The sequence below is a fragment of the Chaetomium fimeti genome (genome assembly GCF_033439085.1).
Source record: "Chaetomium fimeti strain CBS 168.71 chromosome Unknown B0H64scaffold_3, whole genome shotgun sequence".
Classification (NCBI taxonomy): domain Eukaryota; kingdom Fungi; phylum Ascomycota; class Sordariomycetes; order Sordariales; family Chaetomiaceae; genus Chaetomium; species Chaetomium fimeti.
Genome location: NW_026944331.1, coordinates 3,087,045 through 3,099,590, shown reverse-complemented (window position 1 = coordinate 3,099,590; position 12,546 = coordinate 3,087,045). Strand labels below are relative to the sequence as shown.

General features: G+C 57.2%; 3 protein-coding genes across 3 annotated transcripts; 2 read left to right on the top strand and 1 right to left on the bottom strand.

Annotated features, from left to right (window-relative positions):
• Window position 1: 1 nt before the first annotated feature.
• On the bottom strand, window positions 2-3,229 carry B0H64DRAFT_457881 (Choline/Carnitine o-acyltransferase-domain-containing protein; the record flags this gene model as incomplete). The annotated part of the gene is made up of 3 exons (XM_062807395.1): window positions 2-398; window positions 482-2,737; window positions 2,812-3,229. 3 exons carry the CDS (start codon window positions 3,227-3,229, stop codon window positions 250-252), a joined length of 2,823 nt encoding a protein of 940 aa, XP_062661118.1. The 3' UTR covers window positions 2-249.
• A 6,201-nt stretch (window positions 3,230-9,430) lies between these two features.
• On the top strand, window positions 9,431-10,112 carry B0H64DRAFT_473693 (uncharacterized protein; the record flags this gene model as incomplete). Its single annotated transcript, XM_062808009.1, has 2 exons — window positions 9,431-9,556; window positions 9,633-10,112. 2 exons carry the CDS (start codon window positions 9,431-9,433, stop codon window positions 9,735-9,737), a joined length of 231 nt encoding a protein of 76 aa, XP_062661117.1. The 3' UTR covers window positions 9,738-10,112.
• An 843-nt stretch (window positions 10,113-10,955) lies between these two features.
• B0H64DRAFT_127723 (uncharacterized protein) lies at window positions 10,956-12,188 on the top strand. The gene is made up of 4 exons (XM_062798074.1): window positions 10,956-11,052; window positions 11,111-11,422; window positions 11,517-11,585; window positions 11,664-12,188. Exons 2-4 carry the CDS (start codon window positions 11,165-11,167, stop codon window positions 12,006-12,008), a joined length of 672 nt encoding a protein of 223 aa, XP_062661116.1. The 5' UTR covers window positions 10,956-11,052; window positions 11,111-11,164; the 3' UTR covers window positions 12,009-12,188.
• The last annotated feature ends 358 nt before the right edge of the window (window positions 12,189-12,546 follow it).

Below are 12,546 nucleotides of genomic sequence, written 5' to 3'. Positions count from 1 at the left end.
CAGAAACATGGGGGTGAAGAGTATAAACAACTGATCTTTGACGATAAATGTATCCCTTCTACTAGAAACGCTAACCAGAATCAACAAGCCAACCAGCAATCTCCTCTACCCATATCAACATCAAGCCATCGCTAGGTAGGTATCCATGCAGTACTAAAAACAACAACCGCCCTCCCCTTCCCTTCCCTTCCCTTCCCTTCCCTTCCCTTCCCAAGTAAGCCTCCAACCGCCAGTCAACCGCTAACCCCTTTAATAGTCAATCAACCTCAACTTCTTCCCGATATCCCGCCTCCGCGCCTGCACCGCGGCTCGTTCCGACGGCTTAGTCTCGCCGCTATCAAGGTTCTCGCCCCTCGCCTTGAGCGCCTGCAGCAGCATGCCAGCGTCAAAGAACCCATCTGTCAAACCAGCCACCTCGTTAGCATTTCGATCTTTCAAACAAAAGAGAGGAAACTTATAAAAGAGAAGTAAAAACACTTACACCCGCCCAACTCATCATCCTCACTCATCCCCAGACTCTCCTCCGTCGGCGACGACACACTACCATTAGCACCACCCCCGCCACCCAAATCCGACGACGCTTTCCGCAGGCCGTCCGCGCCCGTAATCAACCGCCCCCGAACCCGCATCCTCTGCGCACCACCGCCGGGGGCACCCTTCCCCCCAGCACCACCACCACCACCGACCCCCTTCCCGTCCTGATTCACACCACCACCGCCAGCAGCACCAGCATGGTGATGATGGTGATGATGATGAAGCCCATTCCGCAACCCCTCGACCTCCCTAGCACGACTCCCCCTGATCCCCAGCCCCGCCAGCCCGCCGCCGGCACGCCCCTGGGCGGAGATGCGCAGGATGCGGCGGATCTCGAGCAGGTAGCTGTCGAGGGTGTCGACGAAGCGGCGGGTCTGGCGGTGGCGGGACGAGACGCAGATGGAGATGCCCTCGTCCTTGATGATGTAGCCGATGCCGAAGCCGTCGCCCGAGACGGGGCCGAAGCCGAACTGGCGCAGCGAGGGGTTGCCGCAGTTGGAGGTGGAGAGGATGGTGGTGTTGATCTTGTCCCACCCGGCGTCCGCGAAGATGAGGGGGAGGTGGTGCGGCGCGGGGCTGCTGCTGGAGCTGGCCGCGCTGCCGTGGGATTGGATGCTGTCGCCGCGGGAGCGGGTTGTGGTGGGGGGTGGGGACGGGGCTGCGGTGGTGTTGCTTTGGGCGTGGGTTGGGGAGTGACTGCGGTGGTGGTTGTGGGTGGCGGTGCTGCCGTCGAGGAGGTAGGCGGGCTCGCGCGGGGGGCTGCTGCCGCCGCGGTCGGAAAGGTTGTCGATGGGGGAGGAGTAGCCGTTGCTACCGGAGACGGAGCTTCCGGCGTACTCGTCGACGGTGCGCTGCCAGAGACAGAAGAGGGCGTACAGGTGGCGGTCGCAGCCCTGTGCCTTGGCGCACTCGCGCGTTGTGGCAACGTGGCGCTGGCAGGCTTTGCGGAGGGCATCGATCTTCTGCTCGGCCGGGTTGTCGGCCCAGAAGGTCTGGACAAAGTTGACCGACTCGTCCGACACGGTGCGGATGGCCTCGGTGCGGCCATGCAGGTACATCTTGGTCATGGCCGGCTCGTAGGTGCACTCGATACGCCCGTATAGGCCGTAGTAGGCCGCCTGGAAAGCCATCTGGACGAAGGCGTCGGGCGAGAAGCCCATCGAGGTGATGAAGTTCTTGCCGTAGGCGCCAAAGTCGAGGCATTGGAACTCGTTCTGCTCGATCAGGTCCGCGAGTCGGGTCTCGGCGAACCTCACCGCGATGCGGAGCTCGGGGAGCATATCCCACTCCAGCTTGTGCGGTGTTGTATTCACGTCCCCGAAGCTCTCGGGGTCGCGCTTGGACGGGTCGGGGCTGGTGGACGCCCACAGCGTTGGGGCCTTTCCATTGATGGTCCTCGCAAAGCGGAGGATGGTATCCGTGTACAGATCGCTAGCAAAACGCAACACGGTGTGGCCGTCCACGCCGGTATGCTCAAAGTTGATGCCGGCGCTCCCGTTTTTGCAGACAATGATCTGCAGCTTGTCATACCACCGGTTAGTGCAGGTGCCGATTTGGACGCCCTTCTCGATTTCGCTGGTGCCGCAGAGCATGTTCTGGCAGAGCGCGGCGGCGTCGGCGGGCTCGGAATAGTCGAGGCAGACCACGAACAGGGCGGTATCAACGATGCTCAGGCAATCGGCATTGTTCGAACCGGGCTCCCGCATCAAGACGTCCCGCAGCCCCGACCACACCTTCCGGTTCTCGGTGCTAAGCACGCCCAAGGCGCCCTTGGCGGCGTCCTGGATGGGGGTCTGCGCAGCGTCGTCGATGATGGTCTGCAGGTTGATGGCGATATCCCGCTCCGTCATGATGAGGTCCGAGTCGTCGTCCAGGACATCGAACCAGTAGAACTGGCCGTGACACATGACGACGATGTGCTTGGATTCAGGGTCCTGCTCGATCTGGCATCCTGCGTCGGTGGGGACCCGGGCGGTGCCGAACAGGCGCGAATACTGATACATGCATAAGGGGGTGCCCTTAACGGTGTCCGGTGGTAGCTCTTCCTTGCGTACGGCCCTCACAAACTCCAGGGCCGATACCACGAGCGAGCCGGCCCGGGTCACCTGGTTGTTCCGGGCTGGCGTGGGATCGTCCTCCAGCAGGAAGAACGGGTTGAGGTTGAGGACGACAGGGTTGTCAAAGTTCAGGTACGAATCATACCCTTGTAATAGGAGTCTGTTAGCCGCATGACGGGCGAAATTGGGGACGGCAGCAGGGGGCAAGAAGAAGGCTTACAGAATTGCTCGATATAGCTCGTCCTCGCTTCGGCATACCGCTTGAGCTTCTCATTCAGCTCCGGACCCTCATTCCGGAGGAAGGCCTGCACGGCATGCCTCGTTTCCGCGTGTTCCCTAGCCGATTGGAGGGGCCTGAGGGAAGTCAGGTACTTCTCGCAGCTAACCTCGAGCTCCGGGATGGGCAGCTTCGGCAGGTCATCCTGGTGGGCGTAGGTGACACCGCCCTTGGGCTTGTCGTCGTGGTAGGCCTCCGACATGGCGTGCTGGCGGGCCTTCAGGGCCGGGGTGGTGATGGGCTTTGGCAAGTCGGGGAGCTCGGGGACTGATCGAGGGGTGGCGGGGGATGGCTGAGTAGGACTTGAGAGGGTCTCACCAAGAGACCTTGGCGAGGTGAAGATGCGGACTTGTGGAGGCATTCTCGTCAGCCAGGGTCGAGAGGGATCAAGCGTAGAGAGGCGAGACGTGGGTGCTGATGTTTAAGCCACGCAGGGCAGTGCGGTAGAAGTAGTGGCAGTCTTGGAGGCAGTATGATGGCATTCCACTTGAAATGCTACGGCAGCGGTATTCATACATAGAACAAGGGGCGAAGGGAACTTGGGATTCAGGAGATGGAGGGAGCTACCGGGACTCGGCCGGGCCAGGCTCGGGATATAAAGCGGCGGGTACGGGAAGCTCGGGGGAGGGGGCGGAACGGGAGAAGAGCAACATCAACAAGTGCCACGCTGACGAAGGAGGAATGGATTCTGGCAGCAGCAGCCAGGATGGCGTGGGCCGCCTTCGATGCCTGCCATGTGCATGTGGGACTCTTCCGGGACATGCGCAGGCGGACGGACGGACGGACAGACAGGGGGACAGGGTTGGAGGGAAGGGCGCGACTGCCTAGACCAGACCAGGCCAGACCGAAGCATGTGGCCGTGGGGAAGTCATGGGCAGAGATGGGGTGATTGGACACAAGTGCCGCAGCGCAGTGGGTTGGTGATGTGAAACTCCTCCGCAGGTCCTCCGCAGGCCCGAAGGCTCAATATGGGAGGCAGCCGTGTGGAATCTGCCGAGCCATTTTACGTCTCGGGATAAACGAGAAAGCAGAAATGCAACGTACTAGCGAGGGTAACGGATGGAGACCAAGTTCTCGGGCACGTAACATGTAGCTGCGGCAATTCGTCCAAACCGGGGATGGTAAGCCTCGGGGGCTGCTTGCTGTTCGGTGGTTGGGCGGAGTGGTGTTATTTGGAGGCTGAGAGAGAAACAAGGAGGCTAGGTATTCGTGGTATTGCGGGCGGAGCTGATGCTGGGGTCGTTCGCGCGTGGTCTGAAACTTATTTCTCGCGCCAGTTGCCTGTTAGCCCGTTGTTAACCAAGTTCACAAGGACAGCGAGGTCATCTGCCCGTTCTGGTGGCGCGGCGGCTAAGCTTGCACACGAACAAACAGAACCGCCACTAATGCTCATTCGGCCTTTCAACCTACCTACCTAATACTACCACGGCGCCACTGTACGGTGATCCGTGTCTCTGCTGCTGCGTCACGGGTTGCGAGAGATGGATGGGTGTTGCAGGGTATCGTAGGGAATGACGTTGTGTGACACCCCCCCACAGTCCCCAAGAGGAACCTGGAAATGACCAGCTTTCGCTTTTTTCCCCAAAGACAACCCCGACAACCCCAAGAAGAGCAGGCTCCCAGGGTGCAGGCGATGGCGCGCTGCTCGGCCCGCAATCCGGCTGCAGTCACTCGAGCGACAAAAGAGCTGGCGGCGAGACCTCCTGTGCTCTCCAGTATGCTGCTACGGGTCGACCAGGGTTTGATCTCGTCTCCAGTCTGGGATGCTGGTTCGGACAAGAGGATGTGCTGCGGTTGGGTGGCAGATGCGTCGATGGGGAACTCCAGATTTGAGGCGGGGTGATTGGCAAAATGCTCCGCACTGAAAACCGTTCTGGAAGGAGGCTTGGGTGGGGTGGTAACTTCCATTCGGATGCAATTCCATTACATGCTCTTGCCCATGACCATAAAAAGTTGACCGTCACCTACCTACCCGTCAAAATAAACATGACTCCCTCCGGTTTTAAATCCCGTACCAGTGCTGTGGTTTAGACGAGCCGATAAAGGACCATTGGGACTGCTGGTATTCCACAGGAGGTACTTCGTACTTCGGACGAAGAAAGCATGTGAAGAGGCCAAGCACATCAGGCGGTCGGCACCAAGACGGGGCAAGTCATGATAAGCATGCGAAGCGGGACGCTGCAGTAATGCCTCCCGGCCGAACGGATAGGTGGGGCCACTCCGGGACTGAGTCGCAGCACGAGTTCTTTCAAGGGAGAGATCACGAACCGACGATGGGATGCTGGGGTTTGTTATGGTTTTATTTCAACTCGGGTGCTAGGTGGGACAGCCGCTTCAAAGCCAACTTGCCCAGTCAAACCCAGACCACCGGCGTACACCCTTTTGAAATTGACTAGAATGACCGTGTTACCGTCTGCGGGTTAAAATGCGCTCTTCCATTCGGAGGGCGGCTCGGGTCAAAGGACGACAACGCTGCCTCGATGCTCCATGCTCCGAGGTGGGTTCTGGGCTCTGGCGTTGCCTTTGCCGGGGCTATCAGACTGCCAAGAACCCCGCAAGCCACTGACGACAGCGGGCAGATGGCCCCGCAGAAGGGTCAGCCCAGGGGCCCAGGAACCCGGGGAAGATCACCGTTCTCTCTCCATTCATCTTCCCCAATGGATCCCAACCTTGTCACACCCGGGCTCCGGGTAACCATCCAGCCATCGAGCCAGGAGATAAACGGCGTTCCTGGCTGTGGCTTATCCAGATATCTATGCGGCTGACTACCTACACTAGTGTCCTAGTATATATATACCAGGTTGTATACCTATATACTACACTCGGTAGTTTCCTTAACTACCATCACGTCGGCTTTTCCACCCGGATTGGGTAAACATGAGTGTTGTAGTCAAGGGAATTCTTAGTTAAGCTGTGGCTTTTTAAACATACAGAGATAGGTATATGGCAGCCAGATCAAATCGCAATACAAGAGGAGGCATCAACAGCTTTTAACTTAGGTAGGTTCTAGTTTGTTCGTATAAAAACAGCAGCGACGAAACCAACGTTGACGTCGGGACTTCTTCGCCTAGTTGAAAACGAGAAGGTTTTGATATCCCGCCGCACGTGGTTTGTACCATGTATCATGCACAATCTGGAACTCCCCTTCCGCCTTCCATTACCTGGTGAGGGTGGCCAGGGTACCGTTGGTAAGTAGATATTGGGAAAGGACAAAAACACCTGAAAACATACCAACACGAGATGACATGCGATGCCCGCCAACAACCAACCACACTCCCAACCATAAATCATGCATAACCGTGTCACACCAAAATAGCAAGGGAAAAAGAAATAGTGTCGGCGTACTCATACATTCTTTCCACACAGTCGAGAGACTTTAACCAACGGTCATCCCCTGAGCTAGCCCACGATGACATTCCCCAAACAAGTAACAAACAACACCCCGCCTCCAACGAGGCAGATATCCCCGAACCTTTCCCTGTCTCAACATCATGTTTCGCCTCTTACTGGGCGATTATTATGTATTTGCTAAAACGGCATAGCTTTCATGCTAGTACAACCACGGGGCGGCCCGCCGTCGATCAGGGGTGTATACAAGTCGATCGCCACTCGTCCCCTGGGCGCCATTATTCTGACGCTTCCGTCTTGTCCCCGTAAAATCTCGGGCACTTAATAAGGCGGCTCAGGCGGATTCGGGGTCGGGGGGCTGGGGACGGGTTGCGGCTTCGGCTTTGCCTGCCTCACGGGGCGGGTCGAAGGGCGGTGTTGGGCCATGGTTGGATCTAAGGGGGATGCCGTTAAGTTTCCCATAGTAGCCAACGACATCGTCAACGGAGTGGAGTGAGACATACTGGGAGTGCTGGTGTTTGGGCGTGGTTGGGATTGAAGAAAGAGCTAGGAGGGGCTGTCAAGGTGCGTCGTCAAGATGGCTCGAGTGTGGTAGAAGCCGAAGTCCTCTTTGTGCTTGAGGGTAGGATCACAACGTTGCGTGTTCGAATGTGGAAAAGGATGGGCTTCCCTGATCCTAAACCTACCTGGCCGCCGGCGCCTCTTTAAACTAACGGCCGCCCGCCCTCCCCCACTCAGTGTGCCTCCCTATCCTAGAGGTGCCTACGTAAATTCTGGAGCACCCCGAGATGGACAAGGGACCGGGCTCGAGCCTGGGTGACATGCTCCCCAGAGTGAGACACACAGCGGCCCGATGAGGGAGCTTACTGAAAGCTGCACGTGGCATGCCACTTTCGCGGGTGGTTTGATCGTCTCAGGCGGGGGGTGGTGTGCTGGGAGATGGTGGGAGACCCTCTCGGCACGGATGTGCAGATTTTCCTCTGGCAGGAGAGTGCCAACTGCAACGCTCCGCCTTCCGTTCAACTGAGGGGCCAGTGCTGTGTATGTACGTCTATCATCAGGACCGGGGGGCGCACGGATAAAATCCATAATCTGGCGATTGCGGAACGTCATCGTCCTTGGACAGGACTGGATGCCCATAGGATCGTCCAGGCAGGGATTGCGAACCTTGTTCTGCTGCTCAGGTGACAGCCTGCGGGAACCTGGGTGCTCCCCGACGGAGGGGCCTTCCAGATATTAAAGGAGCGCCTGAAGACGGTCGCTTCAAGCCCCAGTGCACCATTGCTGGGGGTTCATGTATGTCATCGGGCTGCACGTCTGGTGCGCGTCCCGCACCTGCAGCAAGTTCCATGTACGTCGAGATTTCGAGACGATATACCCGGGTCCGTGCTCAACGTCCGCGGCCGTTGAGGCACTCGGTTGTAACATTTCGTGGCCGCATCCTTGGGCCGGAACCGCAAGACCAGACGGGAGAGTGGTATTTCGAGCGAGGGTGAGAGAGGATCAGGCAGCCGTGGCCGTTTGAAAGGCCACCCCTCCGCCGTCCGATCCGAGTTGTCCCGTCGACGTTCTGGGTAAGCCGCAAGAGTCGCCATCTGTGCTCCTGAGGACTGTCGATCCACCGTTGACACATGCTCGGACGAGCCAAAGAACAGGGGGAGATCGCGCTCGGCCTGCCATCAAGATCCGGCGCTAGCAGGCGACTCGGTTCGGGATGAGACGCTGCTTTGCTCTGACCCTCTGACCCCTTCCTCGATGGAGAACGGACGTTCGCGTGTTCCGAGATGGATCATCCATCGTCCGCTGAACCGCGGTTGCAGTCCGAGATCTGACTGCCCGGGTTGCAGAGGGGCCGCCTCGACCAAGTTCGGTATGCAGAGAGTAAGAGTCGGTACGATGGAGCGTGGGTGGGCATACATTCATTCTTTTCCATGTATCAGAAATGGAGCCGGGTCTTGACCCCCACATCACCCGCTCGAGATATGAATGTTTCAAAAAACCGGTACGTGGGGAACCACGTTGAGGCCGCCTGATATTAGGGTTTTCTGGTGCGGAAATGTGAGAAATGAGAGGATGAAATGTGGTTCTGCCATTTTTGTCACTCGCTCCCGGTCCATGCCAGTGACTCACCCGATACACACAGTAAGGTCGCTCTTGCCGGCCGTTGCACTTCAGTTGTCCGTTGTTCTTGTCCGTTGCTCCTGCCTGTTGACGTTGCAAGGTTACCTAGGCAGGTGCTCTCTGACCAGGGGTGACCCCCAACTTTCTTATCAGTTTGATGCTATCACGAGACAGGATGTAATTAAGAACCTAAAGTACTCGTATTCTGGTCCTTGATCCGCCGCGCGCTTTGTCTGCTCGGTTACCCTCCTTCCAACCAGCACCGGTGGTACTTTGCAAGTCGCAAGTTGTCCGAGAGAAGAACACGGTGGGCCGTTCCCTCCTGTCAATTCCCGAGGGACCCTTACCCTTGAGACGAAACGGGCAGCAGATCCGCTTGGCACCCCGCAAACCTCTGTTAGAGCCTCCCTTTTCGGCTTGTTTCTAGAAGCATTCTCCGCCAAGATCTTTCCAGGGTCTCGTTAGGGGTTCGTCTCAACCTGCATCCCTCGATCCACCACCATCTGCATTCTTTTTGACGCGCCCGGACATCGCAAACACCACCCACATCGGTCATAGTTCGGCCCCTTGCTCCCGGGATAAGCTAGATGATTTGCACATTCAGCCAGCCCGTAATTTGACCACGGCAGTCTTCTCCAAACTCAAGCTGCCCCTATTGTTTACTTTCACCCGGCATGGCTGTCATACTATGTAGTTTTGATGTAGAGCTCGTTTCGAACCTCAAAACCCACGGCAACCGCGACGCTTGCAGCAGCGTGACAGCCATCACAGACTAGTCTGTAAGACACCTTCCGTCTGTGGCTCGAAAGGTCATCCGTTTCGGAGAAGCATGGCTGAGACGGTTGTGGTTCTTCTACCGAGAATTTGGCCCCCAACGTTGTGAGGGAATCACACGGTCTTTAATTTACCCCAGAGGCAAAGACATACCGAATACCGAACCAATTACACTGCAATTTCTAGTTGCCTGTTCCGACAGCTCAGCGAGCAGATTTCCGCGGTCAATGTAGCCTTTTTTATCACGTGTTCCTACCTACCCAATTTCAACTACCATCTCGATCATCCCACCAAATAAATGTTAACAACACCTCCAGGCATGGGCCTCACCACCATCCCCCGCGGCTACAAAGTGCCCGTGGCGCTCCTGGACCAGTTCCTCGAGGCCAACGGCCAGGACGCGACACACGGCCAACTCCCCTTATCCGCTGAGGCGGCGAACTGCGTACCGAATGCTTGTTTCTGCGCACCGAACTGCCCGGGACGGCCCGCCAGGCTTTTCGGAGCTGCGACTTGTTGAGCCGGGGGAGGAAAGGCTGTTGCAGGCGGAGGGGGTGCGAGATATCAAGGGTGAGGACTTGACGGTTGTTCTGTACGTTGTTGTGACGGACGAGCGGATGTTCTAGTGGTCGTCGCCTTGTGCGCGCGAGGTGAGTTTCCCGAACTCGTTTGTGCGATGACTATTTGGATTGTTTGGTCTATGGCTGGTTTTGATGCCCAATGGGATCTCTATAAGTTGCGGCCGATGCGAGGCGATACTTGAGAACTGGTTCCAGCAACAAAACCATCGGCGGAAAGTCATGGGTGTCAGGTAGGCAGCGTTCTTCCCGAGTTCTGAGTCAAGCTCTCGCGTCTTACGATTGCCTGGGCTGCAGGCATTTCGATACTTCTTGGGTAAGGTAGCTTGAAGCCTGGGAGTTTCTGGTGTTGTGGCACCGATTACTTTAATTCCTGGCGTGGTAAGGAAAACCGGGAAAACAGAGAACAAAAGAAAATAACCCCACCCTGGGTAGATACCTATAGAAGTTCCAACATACCCAATGTCACCGACCACCCCCATAATGGCTCAACGTCAGTGGGGGTGGTCAAGGCCCCAGGGCGAATGGAACTCCTGGCGATTTCTCTACCGAGAGGTCACCGCTTCGAGCCGCCTCCGGAGCAGAAAGCAAAATAAAGGTGCGCCCCTTACGTAGCCGGCTAGCTCGCCGGACCCCATCCCTTACCCAGTAAACCTCCCCTCTATGTAAACCAGACCGGGTTTGAGAGGCAGCCGGTGAGCTTTTGCTTTTGTTATTTCTCCAACTTAAACCTTTTGGTCGAATAGTCAAGACTTTGGATACTCGAACAACAAAACATTTGCCTGCTTTGGCAGACAATGCATCTCTTATTGGCTCACGGTTCTGCCGGCGCTCCGATCACACGCTCCGGGGCTTCGGAGGTTCGGCGCCCCACCCCCACCTTTACTCAAGCAACTGTAAGCGAGACAGCTCAACCCCACCATGATCCATCAGCCTCAACTTTAACCTGGACCATTCCTGTGGGCACATGCCGAGCACTATCGCGATACAAGCGGCTTTTTTTGCCTCGGGAATCTATCAGAGTGATTATGTGTTTTGGTGGGGCCCAAATGAAGCCGGGCAGAGTTAGTGAAAGAATATGGTGACGAAGATAACTATCCACATTCCACAACATGGAATTTTGTGAAATGCACCATCTTTTCGTGGAAGTCCCATTAGCCTCATTGGGAGTTGAATTGGCCGAGTGTCAAATGCCATACTTACAGTACCCGCTCGCTCGGTTCCTAGTAGCCGAGCGAGGCCGAACAAAGCGACACCTGGGAAATTGTGTCGTTTTGCAGGGACAGCCTCCATAAGAAGCGGAGTTGAGCACCATACACAGCGTCTCCCCTCCCTCTCTCTCCCTCCTCTTACGCTCTCAGCGGTAACTCGATAACTCATTCCCACTCCACTCCAATTGAGGCAAACCTCACGCTTTCCAGAAGCGCTCTTTTGTTAGGATCGTAATTCCCAACACTGAAGCAATTCCGAACCCAATGGCTCCCATCAAGCCGCACTGGGTGCAGCCGTCGCACCCCGACGTTCAGGAGGTCATCGTCAACGAGGCCGCTTTCACCACCAAGAGCATCTCCAAGACTGCCCTCCCTCCCTTTGGTGTGTTCGCCAAACTAGAATTCCCGCCGTGCACCATCGCCCCCGAGGCCACGTACGCGACGGTCCAGATGAGCCGTGACGGCCACTTCAACCTGAACAGCGATCTGCTGTACATTAACCACTCTTGCGAGCCGTCTCTGGTCAGTACCATTCTTCTCCCGGAGGAGAGGGTGGTCGGATACAGCACAAGGCGTGGCCCGTTGTTGACATGAAGCCCCCTTTCACAACTTCTAGATCTTCGACACGGCCAGCATGAACGTCATCGCCGGCCCCAAAGGACTGCAGCCCGGCGATGAGCTGACGGTGTGTCAACCCCCCTCCCCCTTATTAAAACCAACAAAAAAGGGCAAAAAAGAAAACACCAACTAACCACCCCCCCAGTTCTTCTACCCCTCCACCGAGTGGTACATGGCCCAGCCCTTCGACTGCCTGTGCGGCACGCCCACCTGCCGCGGCCGCATCGCCGGCGCGCGCGACATGGCGCCGGCCCAGCTCGACGGCCTGTGGCTGAACGGGCACATCCGCGCGCTGCTGGAGGAGCGCGACGCGGGCGGCGGCAAGGAGAAGCAGGGTCATGGTGCCAACGGCATCGACGGTGCTAACGGCAGCGTGTATGACGCGGCCGCGGATGCGTCTTCCCAGGCGTCTGCCGGGGCGCAGCGGCGTGGCCCGACGTCAAGGGAATTGAGCGGCGAGATGGGCGGGGATACGTCGGTGCCCGTCTGAGGGACCTGCGTATTGCTGCAGGCGGCTGTGGATTTTCAACAATGATGCGGCTGGCTTGGCTTACGCAGAAAGGGGGGTTTCTTTTGTTTTGTTGGTATTTGATGTTCTTGTTTTGGTGCGATTTACAAAAGTTATCAACGCCTATGATCGAGGAGGGTGCGTTACGCCAATACAAACCCCATACCTCCCCCAGACCTGATTCCTGACCGATTCCCCTGCCCCTGGGGGTGATGTAACCGTGAACTCCGAGCCATCTCCAGCGCCGTGTCGATCTGAAGCGCCTCCCAAATCGTAAAGCAAGGCAAATGTTGTACATACAAGGAGGTTGGAACCCTCCCATGGTCGGTATTTACCAGACCATCACCTCCCCTTTTTGAACCTCGCCGCAAACGCAGGGCACGGCGCCTCGCCGCCCTTGATTCCGCCCAGCAACCAATCCGTCAAGCCGACCACCTTCGCACCCACCCCTTTCTCCCACTGCCCGCTCTCTTGCATATGCTCGATCGTATGGTTGAGTATCCTCCCCTCGCTGTCAAAA

What these genes read in the sequence shown, in the direction of transcription:
- B0H64DRAFT_127723 (XM_062798074.1), top strand. Translation starts at nt 11,165, where the DNA reads ATGGCTCCCATCAAGCCGCACTGGGTGCAGCCGTCGCACCCCGACGTT. An exon ending in ACTCTTGCGAGCCGTCTCTG is followed by an intron (nt 11,423 to 11,516) that starts GTCAGTACCATT and finishes CACAACTTCTAG; the next exon opens with ATCTTCGACACGGCCAGCAT. An exon ending in AGCCCGGCGATGAGCTGACG is followed by an intron (nt 11,586 to 11,663) that starts GTGTGTCAACCC and finishes CCACCCCCCCAG; the next exon opens with TTCTTCTACCCCTCCACCGA.